The 12,858-nt window shown below is 53.2% G+C and overlaps 1 protein-coding gene across 10 annotated transcripts in view; it reads right to left on the reverse strand.

The window, feature by feature from the left end:
• NFATC2 (nuclear factor of activated T cells 2) overlaps positions 1–12,858 on the reverse strand; it is a 155,998-nt gene that overhangs the window by 32,676 nt on the left and 110,464 nt on the right. For all 10 annotated transcript variants that reach the window (XM_082744943.1, XM_082744944.1, XM_082744946.1 and 7 more), the window contains exons 7-9: positions 11,214–11,269; positions 10,687–10,813; positions 8,048–8,737 (exon numbers count right to left, since the gene is read on the reverse strand). In XM_082744943.1, the coding sequence (XP_082601069.1) occupies positions 8,048–8,737; positions 10,687–10,813; positions 11,214–11,269 (873 nt within the window). The remainder of the gene's footprint in view (positions 1–8,047; positions 8,738–10,686; positions 10,814–11,213; positions 11,270–12,858) is intronic.

Below are 12,858 nucleotides of genomic sequence, written 5' to 3' on the forward strand. Positions count from 1 at the left end.
TGAAGGAGTAAGGAGGTAAGGCCAGAATGAAAGAAAGCCTAGAACTCTCCACCCCACAGGTCCCCCCAGATCCATGCTGGACCCTCAGACCAGCCTTCCCATTCCCGAAAACCAGTCCCTGGCACAGCAGTCCCCTCCGCGGGTGACAGATTTGCAGGTGATGCTTGTAAAGGAGACGCCCAACTCCCCATCCATGGTGGGGGGACCTGGGAACCCATCCGCGGCATTTTGTAGAAGGAGGAGGAAAACAGAAAGATGTATTTGCCCCTGCCTGTGAGTACATGAACTCTAGAGCCTGTATTTCCAAGCGGGTGAAGACCGGATCTTACAGAGTGAAGAAACCTTATACATTACAAGTGTGTGGCCCTGCGAAGGGCCACGGTACATAACCAGACAGACGGTGTGTCTGTGGGACTGACAGTCATGCTGGCACTGACAGGAAAGAGCTGCCAGAGCAGCCTGGCCGGAGAGAGTGGTGGCGAAGCAAGTTTGAGAAAGGCAAATGTTCCAGAAGGCAGGAGAGGGGGCAGGGCAGACATGGGAGCAAGACTGCGCTGCATAGATCTTTTTATATGGTTTTTTTTTTAAAAGCATGTGAACACATTGCCTAAATAAAGTATAAACATCTTCAGATGAACTTTAAAAAAGAACGCTGACCAAAGACCTCAGCAGGGGCAGTACGCTGTGGGCACCTACTAAGGGTGGCTGTGTGAATTAAACTTGGCTTTGGTTTCTGGTGAACAGCAGCGCCTTGATCCACGGCACCAGCACCTCTCGAGGCATCCCTGTGGCCTCATCAGAAGGCACTATCCCCATGTTGCACCCAGCCCTCCTGGGGCCAATGCAGTGCACGGGCCCCAGGTCCGCTCTTGGTAGCACCAGGCTGACCGTGGGCTGTGCACACCTCTCTCCTCTCCCTCCAGGGGCTGCTTTGTCACAGGCTTGCCGTGGGCACCGGGCAATCCCTGGGAAGATTCCTGACCTGCTGAACAAAGCTGTGCTAGTCCCCCTCTGCACATCCCTCTGCCCACTCCTCCCAGGCCAGTTTCTCACGCGCTGGTGCGTCCAGCTTCCAACTCCCTTGGCCCCTCTGCCAGTGACACAACTAGCAAAACTTGGGCCACTGGGCCACACTCTGCCAGGGGATGAGAGCAGGGGCCATGCTCACCGGCCTTTCCAGCAGTCCCTGGGCAGATGGCATCATCCCCTCACGCAGGCACACATCCCGAGGTCCCCAGAAGGTAGCCTGGGAAGGGCCCCCTGAGCCTGGGCCATGCAGGGGGACAGGGCCTAAGGGTCCTAAGAGCCAATTTTTTATTCTCCTGTGCAAATACACTTTTATAAAAATGTAAGCCCTGTTAACTCCTGAACAAAAACGGCAGCTAACATTTATGGAGAGTTACTTTGTGCCAAACATCGTTCTAGCACGAATCCATTCATTTCCTTCTAAAGGCAGCCCCAGGAGGGAGGAGGGAGGAGGGAGGAGGGAGGAGGGACGAGCGTCTGCATGGGATAGAGAGGGAGATGGGGGCACAGCCAGGCAGTAACTTGCCCCCCAAGGTCACAAGTCAAACGTGGTGTCTCATGTCATCAGGAGTCACGCTGAGTAAACACGGACAGCTGGCACAAGGCAAGAGGAGAATGGAAGAAAGACCAAACGCAGAACACAGACGACATGAGGGCAGGCCACCAGCTTGCCTGGTTTCTGGAAGGGGGCTGACCCTCCGGTTCCGCGCTGCCTGCCAGCCCAAACTCTCCTCCATGGAGAATTCCGTGGGCTGCCCTTCCCACTGTGCCCGAGTGGCTCTCCCAAAGGGAGAAAGGGAGCTATCCACCGCCACCTAACCTCCCTGGGTCAGCCCGCAGTGCTCACTTTCCCTGCCAGGTCTTTCCCTGGGTGGGGAGGGAGCCTGGGACCGTGGAACGTGGGACTGTGTTGGCCCCTGAGATGAACAGAACAGCTATACCGTGTCTTTGCTCTGGGAAAGCCGGTCACACACCAGAGCTTCCACCGGGGCTTTTCCTACTTGCTTCTTGCATCAGGTATTCTTGTCAAACAAAAAAAGGCCACAGTGGCCAAGATACAGGTAAGCCTGGAGAACGAGCCAGGAAAAACTTGAAGCAGAGCTACTGTGATCGTCACGATTATTATTAATGGAGCCCAGAGGAAATGATGGACGTGCTTCAGGAGTCATGTGTCCTTGGCCAGCAACTCCCAACTTCCGATCTTCATGAATCTTTGGCACTCTGAGTATCTGAGCGAGAGGTAGACTTTTCAGGAGAGAGAAAACAGAGGCTGGGGTCTGTGGCCTGGAACCCCCACCACCAGGCAGTTCATCAGCCGTGAGGACAGATCCCAAGGTCAGGAGATATGGAATGAACCACACCCTCATGGGCCACCCGTGCCCCGCTGAGGGCAGATAAATGGGTTCACCCACTTAGGAAGGGTGTCTGGCAAGGGTCTCCTCCTGACCTTGTGGGTGGGCACCCGAAGAAGAGATCATAGGAATTTGATTCATAAAACTGGAAACGAGCTGAAGGTCTGTCAACAGAAACACGGGTACAGAGCCTACAGGCGATTCCCTGGACGGAATGATCCACAGCAATGAGGGAGCGAACCCCAGCTATGCCCAGCGGCATCTCCAGTGGCCCGGGCCCGTGGCTGATGCGAGCAGCCAACACACGTGAGCGCCACTGTATGACTTCCTTCTCTACGGAAAGGCAAAACGAATCTCTGGGGTCAGAGGGCAGGAGAGTAGCCATGCTGGGGGATGGGACAGAGGAGGGGGGACCCATAGGGACTTCTGGGATGCTGGGCAGGGTCCAGGTGGTAATCCCGTGGGTGGCCCAGCTGGTGACATTCGGAGTATGCGACTCATTTCTGAACGTGCATAGGTCTCGACATTTAAATACGTAGCAAGAGATTCGATGTATTTCAATAAATGATTTCTTAAGTAGTTCACAGGAAGACCACAGAAGCAGATCCAAAACCGGACTGGTCTGAGCTCTTGGCACCTGGAGGGACACTCACCGACATGCACACATGCACACGCCATCCGCCGTCCTCCCCAGCCGCTGGCGGAGGCTCAAGCATCACCGCGACCGCATCCTTTCTCCCCGACATCTCCAGGATGGGATCGAGGAATTCCTTGGCGTCCCAAGTCTCCCATTGTCCCTGAGTCCTCTCATCTGTGGCTGAATCCCGAGGTGGATGGCAGAGGCCACCACCCAGAGCCTGCAGTGAGAGGGCCTGGGGACCTGAGAGACCCTGGTTCCGCAGAGACTGTGCCCACGGTGGCGCCCAGCCAGAGCCCGTCCACGCCTCTCCCCTGCCTGGGTCTGCGCGGCGCACACTCTCCCTACCTGCCGGATCCAAGTGCCCAGGGCTGATGGGGCTCAGTGACCCCCGCATCCCCCCCAACGCCGTCGGTCCAGGCCGGCAAAGCAAGCGCTACTTTGGAACTAATCCCGTCTTGACAATTTCAGTCACATTTTAAATAATCGCACTGATGAGAGGACACATAAGGCAACCTTTCATAAAATGCGTCTCCCCTCCATAACCTGCCGCTGCGAGACTGCCACTGTATGTATCTGGCTTCGTCCAAAACAAAGCAAGGCCCCTGTTGGCCGACTCCTGCCTCCCTGTGGTCCATTTTCCAAACACAGCCAGAGTCACCTTTTCAAAAGGTAAATCAAATCATACGGCACTGCGAAAAACCCGGCCAATGCTGGCCCATTCCTCAGCCCTCTTAGCTGCCGGCACCTGCTGTCCTCAGCCCGACCTGCTGTCCCCACCCCCACAGGCTGTCCCCACCCCACCTGCTGTCCCCATCCCCACCTGCTGTCTCCGCCTCCCCACATCAACCTTTCTGCCCACGGAGTCTCAGGGGCCAACACCACCCCCATCCGTCCACACGCTCACTCCTATCCTTGTGCAATGGCCTTTTATCACCATCTGAAATATGCTTATTACCTTACATACGAATGTCTGTCTTCTTTACCGAAAATTTACCCCACGAGCAAGGACTTCATCTGACTTGTTCGCCTGAGTACCCAAGTCCCAGAACAGCGCCGGGCACAGAGTCGGTAACCAGTCACTACCTAGGGGTGGGAGAGAGGTGCAGGGGGAGGGCAGGAGGGTCAGGATGGAGGAGACAGAGGGACGGAGGGGAGCCTTCCAGCAGGGAAGGTCAGCAGGAAAGAGGCTGGAGGCTGGAAGGGAAGGAGGGGAGGATTTATTCACTGCTGGTGTTTTCCAGGTAAAATCAGGGACTTCAGAACAAGGAAGTTCTAGGGACAAGAAGACAGAGAAAAGGGGCGCCTGGGTGGCTCAGTGGGTTAAAGCCTTTGCCCTTCGGCTCGGGTCATGGTCCCAGGGTCCTGGGATCGAGCCCCACATCAGACTCTCTGCTCCATGGGGAGCCTGCTTCCTCCTCTCTCTCTCTCTCTGCCTGCCTCTCAGCCTACTTGTGATCTCTGTCTGTCAAATAAATAAATAAAATCTTTAAAAAAAAAAAAAAGAAGAAGAAGAAGAAGACAGAGAAAAGACAAGGGAGTGCGTGGGCAAAGCCTACCTTTCCGAAGAGCTAGGTTAAGAGCCTGCTGGGGGAGGAGGAAAGGGACAGGGACGAGTGGGGGCGCACGTGGCTCTGGAAACCCACTTCCGTTGCCTGTGCAAAATGAGACTTTTTGAAAATGTCTCAAGTCCTTAGAGGAGGGAAAGCAGAAGCTGCCTTTCGGAGTTCCAAGAAAAAGGGGGGCCCAGTCAGACAGTCTGCGTGCAGGAATGCAACATGACGGCGTCAGGGGGAACGTCCGTGCGGACACTCTGGACCATGCATGAAGGGTCGGGGGGACACCCAAACGTGGGGGCTCCCAGGGATCACAGCCGAGTGGCACTTTCAACTTCGAAGATGATTTGTTTGTGTTTGGACCCGGGTCTGCGGGTGACCCCTTCCTTTTCCAGCTCAAGGAACCTTCCCTTGACCCTTGAAACACTCCAGCGTGCTCTTGCGAAGGACATAGGAGAAATCCCTGCACATTGAAAGCACATCCTGATTCCTGGCTGGGCTGCCAGATGTGGCCTTCGTGGGCAAGGCCCCCCGGTGTAATCCGAGAAAGGGGGCTTCTCAACCTGGGATGTCTCCCAACCAGGCTAGAGAAATGACCCAGGGATTTCCGGTTTGTCTGTCAGAAATCAATGCAAAATCAACTGAGAAGTTGGAATCCCACATCCACGAAGCCAACGGTGAAATTTGAGAGTGTTCCAAGGGAGGGGTCTGAAATCCCAGCAGTTGTAAAACCAAGGGCATACCCCCTTCCTGGGAGCTGCCATGGTGGTGCTGTATGGGGCCCACAGGGGGCACAATTGGCCATACTGGCCCATCCTGCGTTGCTCAGAGTCTTGGGGGACCCTCCTGGACATACCCAGCAGCCACCTTGCTGCCTTTTGGAAGCCACACAGGTAGAAATTATTCTCTTGCCCTGTCCTGCTCTGGTCCCACATGAAACCAAAGAACTCAGAAGCATGAACACAGGTGTATGGGATGGGGGCAGTGCTGGGCTTCTGAACTCCAAAATTCCCTCAAGGTTATTTCCCCAGAATATTGGGGAACAGGGGTTCCAGGCCTGCCCTGTGGAACCATCCCAGGATTCCATTCACAGACAGAATAATAAAATGCAGTGTGAACAGCACCCCTGGAGTTGCACTTCTCTTGCGTATGGCTGAGTAATCCTGGGAAGCACTACATCCTTTGTTTTAGAGATTGATAATGTCCATAGGTGCAGTAAAGGCACTGAGAAGTCCTGCAGTAAACAATTTCAAAAAAAACCCTTGGTTTTATAGAATTTTTTTCACCTTTTAAAGCCACAGAACCTTCATTTCAGAGCGTATCTCCTAAAATCCCATGGAATTGGGCTTGTGCAGAAAGTATTTAAGAAAAGGCTCCAACTGGAGAAGCAATTTCACCACATGCAGTTCTCCGAAACATCCTTAGGGCTGACTCATGTTACTGATCTGCCAAGAGCTCACTTTCACCATGACTTTGAACCTGCCTGTGTTCAGAGAGGCATTTAGGAGGCCCTAAAGGGTTGTCATCATCTGTTGCTTTGTCCGAAACTCAGACTTCTATGAAAACAGGAAGCACCTCTATGAGTCTGGGGCCATGATGGACCCTTGAAGGAGAGTCATGACCACCTGGATACTGATGGATTCCCTAAGAGCCAGGGCACGGACTGAGACGCCATCTCCAAAGGGGACCCTTATCATTTGTCTTTAAGGTGGACAGACAGACAGGTGGGAGGCACCAGCACCTGTGCAGCTCTGGGAGCCCAAACCAACCACCAGACACACAGTCGGTGGGGGACGTTACCTGGGCCTGCTCAGGCATCAGTTACTTAGAAAGCACCTCATCCCTGATACACCCTCCAAGCGCGTGCATGGAGAGAGGTCTGGTTACAGCCACATCTCACTTATCCGCTCGCATTAGGCATTCTGCATGAAATGGATTTTCTGCAAGACAGCCCCCTTTCAAATAAGCAACCAAAATTTTATCTCCACCCTCTGGAGTGTAAGATGTTCAAGGATAGATTGCACGTGGGTCTCCCTTTCACAAACGAGCACAGTGACCCTCCCCCAACCTGTGTCTGGAACATTCAGGATGAGACGGATCAATTATTAACGTGGCTACACCCAGCGCTCGGCCTGGCAAGGGCAGTTTGACCCTCTAAGTGGCCCAAGCCATCTTTGCTTGATGCGCTTGGGGGAAGTCTGTGATCGCTAGTTTTACTAGCGAGAGCATGTAGAAACTACCAGAAGTCCCCAAACCCAGAGATCACCCAGATTGTCAAAATTTTGCAAAAAAGGAAAAGTCTTTGAGCGAGTACCAGAGGATGCCTGCCGCCAAAGTGATACTCAGTGTCTGGTTTTTAAAAGAACCATCGTGGCCATTCTGAAGTTTTTGGCCTTACTTCCTATCACTTGGCTGGGTTCCCGAGAGTAAATTTTCCACAATAATTGACGTTTTGAGGTATACCAGATGCTGCCGCCTGTAAAAGGTGAAGCCCAGGCTGCCGGTGGTGTAGGTTTTCATTCTACTAAGAAACTCACACCACCTGTTTTCCTGACTCTGGTGCTCCCGGGGAAGGGGGTGGGGGGCGGGGGGGGCACAGGGGGTTACTCTGCTGGCCCCACCCTCTTGGCACCTGGCAGATCCCAAGGGAGTCCTCCAGCAGAGCTGGCCCCTCCTCCCTGACATCCCAGACCAGGGTCACTGCCCAGTGACAGACACAGCCACTCTGCCAAGACTGACCCTCCAGCGGGTCCCCCACTCCCCCCCCACCCCGAACCGCTGCCCTCTGCCTGCAAACTCAGCCACCTACAGACTCACACAAAGCCTCCCTAAGTCTTTTCCTTTGGCCCATCCACCCCAGCAGCCGGGCTCACCACAACGGAAGCCCGCTGTTCCCCACCTCTCAATGCGTCTCTGTTCCACGGGCTCACGGCTCAGATATGCCCGGAGCCTGCCTGCGAGCCCCCCATTCAGGCTCGGCTTTGCAGCAAGCCTGCTCCTTCCCTTTCTACGCTCCCCTCCCCCAAATGCACAAAAGAGAGCTATCAAGAAGCAGGACTTTTTTCCTCTATGGGAATAAAAGTTTCGCCTTCCTTCCTCTCCGTTGGTCTATTCTTGGTGACCACTTGGCAATGCAAAGACAGTGGTGGCGGTTAAACCAACCCAGTTCATGACCCGGGGGACACTCCTTCAGCCAGAACTGCCCTCATCTGCTCTTTCTATTGCACTGGTTGTAGCAAAACCCTAAATCTCTTACCAGCTACCCCAAAAGTCCTGCAGGGCAAAGGATTTGTGCCCAGGGTCGGGTGAGGCATTAAAGGTTCTCTTCTTCAACCCCCTTAAATTAAAGAGGGGGACACAGAGGTCCAAAGTTGGGTAGGAAGATACCCAGGCTCCCAGTGAACCCGCTGGGGCAAGGGGGGGATGCTTTGGGGTCCCCATCCTTACAGGCAACTAGAAAGAAACAAGCATCTTACCGTCATCCAAGTAGGTCTGGTCCAAGTTCTGCTCCTGTTTAATTGTCACTCCTGTGGGTAATACTTCCTTTTGGTCACTGACCGGGGGTCCGTTTTTGGCGGCTCTTTGGCTGGTGGTGCTCTGCTGCTGAATGACCGTGGGGTAGGAGCCCGGGCTCAGCCTCTGGCCTTGACTGGCGGGGGGTGGGCCAGGCCTGGTGGGGCCGGGCGCGAAGTTCTCGCAGTACAGGATGTGCTGGAATTCCTGGTGGTTGCCGCAGCGCAGCGGCTGGTTGGTGGGCGAGTAGTGGATCACCGGCGAGGCCTGCTGGTTGGCTGGGGAGGTGTGGAGCAGCGGGGCGCTCTGGCCCTGGGAGCCGGCGTGCACCAGCACGGAGCGGTGGGCGTCCGCCAGGGACAGGGGCGCGGCCATGAGGGCCGGCTGCTGGTAGCCCAGCAGGCTGGGGCTCAGGCTCTTGCTCCGCTGGTAGAGAACGGCCGCCGGGTTCTGCTGCTGGTAGCGGGCATCGGGGGACGGGAGCCCTGAGCGGAATTGCTGGCAGGGCGCCATGGTGGCCACGAGGCAGGAGGGGGATTCGGCCACCACCGGGTGCTGTGGGTAGTAAGGCTGGCTGCCCAGGCCCCCGTGCGCGGGGCTGCAGATCAAGGTGGGGTCGTACTCATCGGTGGGCTCCGTCTTGATGGCTGGGACTGGGAGAGAGAGAGAAGCACATGGGGAGTACCCTTCTTAGTGAGCTGTGGGGGTGCACACGGGGTCAGCGGGCTGCGGCGGGGAACGTGGCCTTGGGGATTCCCAGTAGATGGGAGCAGAAACTTGGGCTCAGTCGCATCTTAGCCTTGGACCAGAGCCTCCCTGTGTAATAGTCTTAGGGAAAAATTGGACCCCAGACGATGATCGGGAACCACAGGTCTTTCCAGAAGCAGAAAGGCCGTTGGTAGGTCTCAGCTCTATCTCAGCTCTGGGATGTTCTCAGGCTTCTCCCGGGGGCAGAGCTCAGACAGGAAGGCTTGACTGAAAATTATATCCCCCTTGTCCTTCTGCCCTAGTGGTTCACACCCACCTTCCGGGCTTGCTGTCCTTGGTAATGTTTATCACCACCAGAAATACTCTGTATCTTTCTTGTGCTTACTTATTATCTGAACAGCCCGCCCCCGCTAGACTGTCGGCTCCTGAAAGGGAGGATTTTTCCAGTCTGTTCTGTTCAATGCTGTGTCCCTAAGCACCTAAAACAGCACTTATCATTCAACTGACACTCAGATGTTTTCGGGAAAAAGAAAATGACCAAATGGTGGTGGATCGATCCCTCGAGTCCTGTAGTATTGTGGGGGAAAGGAGACCTGCTGGCCAGGGCCTCAGTTTCCCCCTCGGTTACCTGGCAATAACAACCACACTGCCTGTCTCCATGGGGTTGCTGGGAAGATGAAATGAGATGTGTGAAAGGTACTTAGCACTGAGACTGGCATACAGTAAGCGCTCAATGCTTGCTGCCGTTACCATTATCATCTTCCCACTCACTATGCACTGGTGCCGTTGCTGCTTCTCTCCCCAGCTAGGACGGTCTCCAGAACTTGTCTTCCTCCAGCATCTTTTCCTAAGACCCTGCCAGCCCCAGGAGCTGAGGACCCTGTCTCCTCACTGAACTGACGCTAATCAAGTTCGTTTCTCGAGATGCCCTTCAAAGACCATCATCTCAGTCCCTGGTTGACCTGGGGAATGAATTCTCACTCAGGCCACGCTCAGAAGAGCAGGGGCCAACGCCAGGCCCAGGGAAGCCTCCTAACCACAAGCACGAGGTGAAAGTGCCGTGGAACACAATAGAAAACCTCTATATTTAAAAGGACCATTGATCTGCAGTCTAGAACCTTCCCAGAGTTTGTCTCCCATAGTCTTGGGCCCCTGCAGACGCCTGACAGTCACAACATGTCACATCAGTCCTGGGATGGTGGACGGCCAGAGCGACCAGACAAACCCCTGGACACCCTCCACCCAAGCCAAACCCCGCCAAGCCTGGGCTCCCAGGAAAGTCCCCTCGGTCTCCTGCTTCCGGCAGCCCAGAGGCTCCACATGACACCGTCACAGGATGGCAATTATATGCTGGGTGATTGCCTCGCGTTATAGGTTTCCAGTCCTGGAAGGGTGGCTAGTAGTCCTGTGTCAGCCTTGGGAAGCTGTAGTGCTTTGTGGAAATGAGAACCCCCCCGGGCCTGGCTGTCTACCCAGGAATCCACAGGGTCCACTGTGGGGTCTACTAAGGACCCTGCAGGTTTCGGGGAATGTTCAATCCCTCGATCAGGAGTAAATCTAAGGCACAGACAGGCGTCATCAGCCTTGCAACCTTCTGTTGTTATCAAGTCCAAGCATGCCCCCCTCCTCGTCTGCGACACCCCCAAAGAAAAACGTAGACACTAGTCAGTACCGTCCATGCCTCCTTACCATGCGCTGTGCTAAGAACTTCACATGCATGTGATTTCTGTACGTCTTCGAAGGAAGGTGCCATTCGACAGATGAGGAAATGGAGGCTCAGAGAGGTTGAGTCACCTGCCCAAGGTCACCCAGCTGGGAGCAGACCTCGGGTGTCCTCACCACATGCCTGGGCTGCCTCTCAACACCAAAGGGGCCTCCAGAGAAGACTCCTTACCTGGGTGGTAGGTAAAGTGCTGAGGCTGACTTCGTTTCCTTTTCCCATTGATGACATAGAAGTTCACCTTCACCGATGCACGGATGTGCTTGTTTCGATACTCGGGGATCTCAACAAAAAGCATGTTCTGGAAGGAAGGAGCTATCATCAACTTAACTGCAACAGTGCCCGCATTCCTACGCAAGGCCCCAAGCACATCAGGCCAGCTCCTCTCAAAGGAGTCAAGACATGTTCTGTACATTTACAGGCGAGATTCTATCTAGGGGGAACTTGACCTTCCAGCTGCAGGCGAAGAAAGGATCGCCACTTACTCTACCAGAGTCTGTTACGATGCCCCGGTTACAAATCAGAGGGCCTGGTGCTCAAGAAATGTTCAGCTGATGTGTCCATTTAATACCTACTGAGGGCCTGTTAGCTCCAAAGCACTGGGACATGGATGAAGGAGGGAAAAAAAGAAGGAAAGAGAGCCCGAGGAAGGTGAGAAGGGAACGCGACGGGGCGCTCCGTCATCTCGTCCAGGTGCTTACGGGCTGGCTCTTGTCTTTATCCACCGTAGCTTCCATCTCCCAAATTTGCTGCCCATCTGGAAAGATTGAAAAAGGACACACTTTGAAGGAACAATGAGAAACCAAAGATTGAAGACCCAAACTCACCAACTTACATTTATCTTGGTTTATGCATTCTATCATCTCAGCAAGATGTATACATGTTTTTTATATGTGTCTGTTTGAACACACAAGTATTTTTATTTACATATGTGTATATTTCTTTTTCCAAAGGGAACGTACGTTGACAATAGAAAACTGGGCACCAGTAGGTCACTAGGAAATGGAACAGAACAGAAATTGCCCCTCCTCCCGCTGCTCTCACGTCTGGATGTGTCTTACATCTTTCTTTAAAAAAAAAAAAAAAAAGCAAAACTGTTATACATGATACTTCACTCTATGCTTTGTTCAACCAAAGTACTATTTCCAAAGTGTCCTGCCCATTCCAGGACAGTCACAAGGGCCTGTTACAGATCCCTGGCTGCCCGAGACATGGCTTCTTGATTGTCTGAGAATACAGGCGGTTTGCATATTCTGTCCGAAGAGCCTGAAATAATGTCCTGACTCGTGAGTCCTTGGAGAGGGTGGAAATGTAGGAGCCTGCCCCCCACCTTTCAGTCAATAGTTTGGAGTTCACATGACTCACTGCAAGAATTGATGAGAGGTTCTGCTCAGGAGCGAACTCTCCTTCCTTGGAGAAGAGCACTAGTTCCTCAGTTTGGGGCCAACAAGTTGGGCCAAACAAAACTCTGCATTTGCAAATAACAGATTTCTTCTTCTGACCACCTACATCGGCCATTGGGCCATTTTCGGCTAAAACAAATCATTTCCACAAGTGTTTCCAGGGTTTTTTGTTTTGTGGAACGCTGGCTCTGAGGAATATTAAATGGGTTTATGAGGACGGGAAACAAATTCTAAAACTATTAAGCATCTGGAAAATGCTGAGTCAATGTCAAATGGGTTTCTTTGCTGCAGGACTTCTCAGAGCCTTTAGTCTACTCACACACAGTATAACTCTCCAAAGTGAGCTGGGGTAAGTATCATGTTCCAGCATCTGGCCAGAGAACCCTTCTCCCCTGTTTTAAGCATAACTATTAACATCTTCTGTGCTAGGTTAGATATGAATCTAGATGGTCTTGGCTCTTAAGGTTCACCCAAAGAAAGCTGGTTTCCAAGCATTATTTGGACTTCTTAGTATAGAACATATTTCCCCAAATAATAATTAATAAAGTCCTATGATTGCTACCAAAGCTGATGCAGTATAGACGATCTAAACGACACACAGGCAATGAGCTAGTTGGAGTCCAGAGTAACAAGAGTGTCTGCAAGTCACGGCCTTAGAACTCTATTAGTCTCCTAAAATGACTAAGGGAGACCAGGGTTTCTGTCGAAAAGGAAGAGGGAAAATGTGATCAAAGTACCAACTCTCATCATGATGACAGGGACCACGTTCGAGTCATCACCATCTCCCTAACACCCAACACACTCCAGGTGTCTAGAAACATCTCCTGTCTAAGCACGCATTCCAGAGTGTCGGCAGCTCCAAGGGACAACGTCAGCCGCTGCTCTGAAGAAGGCAAGAAAGGACAGATGGACAGACATCAAGGAATTTGAAATTAGGTCATCA

Source organism: Mustela nivalis (genome assembly GCF_964662115.1).
Source record: "Mustela nivalis genome assembly, chromosome: 8".
NCBI lineage: Eukaryota > Metazoa > Chordata > Mammalia > Carnivora > Mustelidae > Mustela > Mustela nivalis.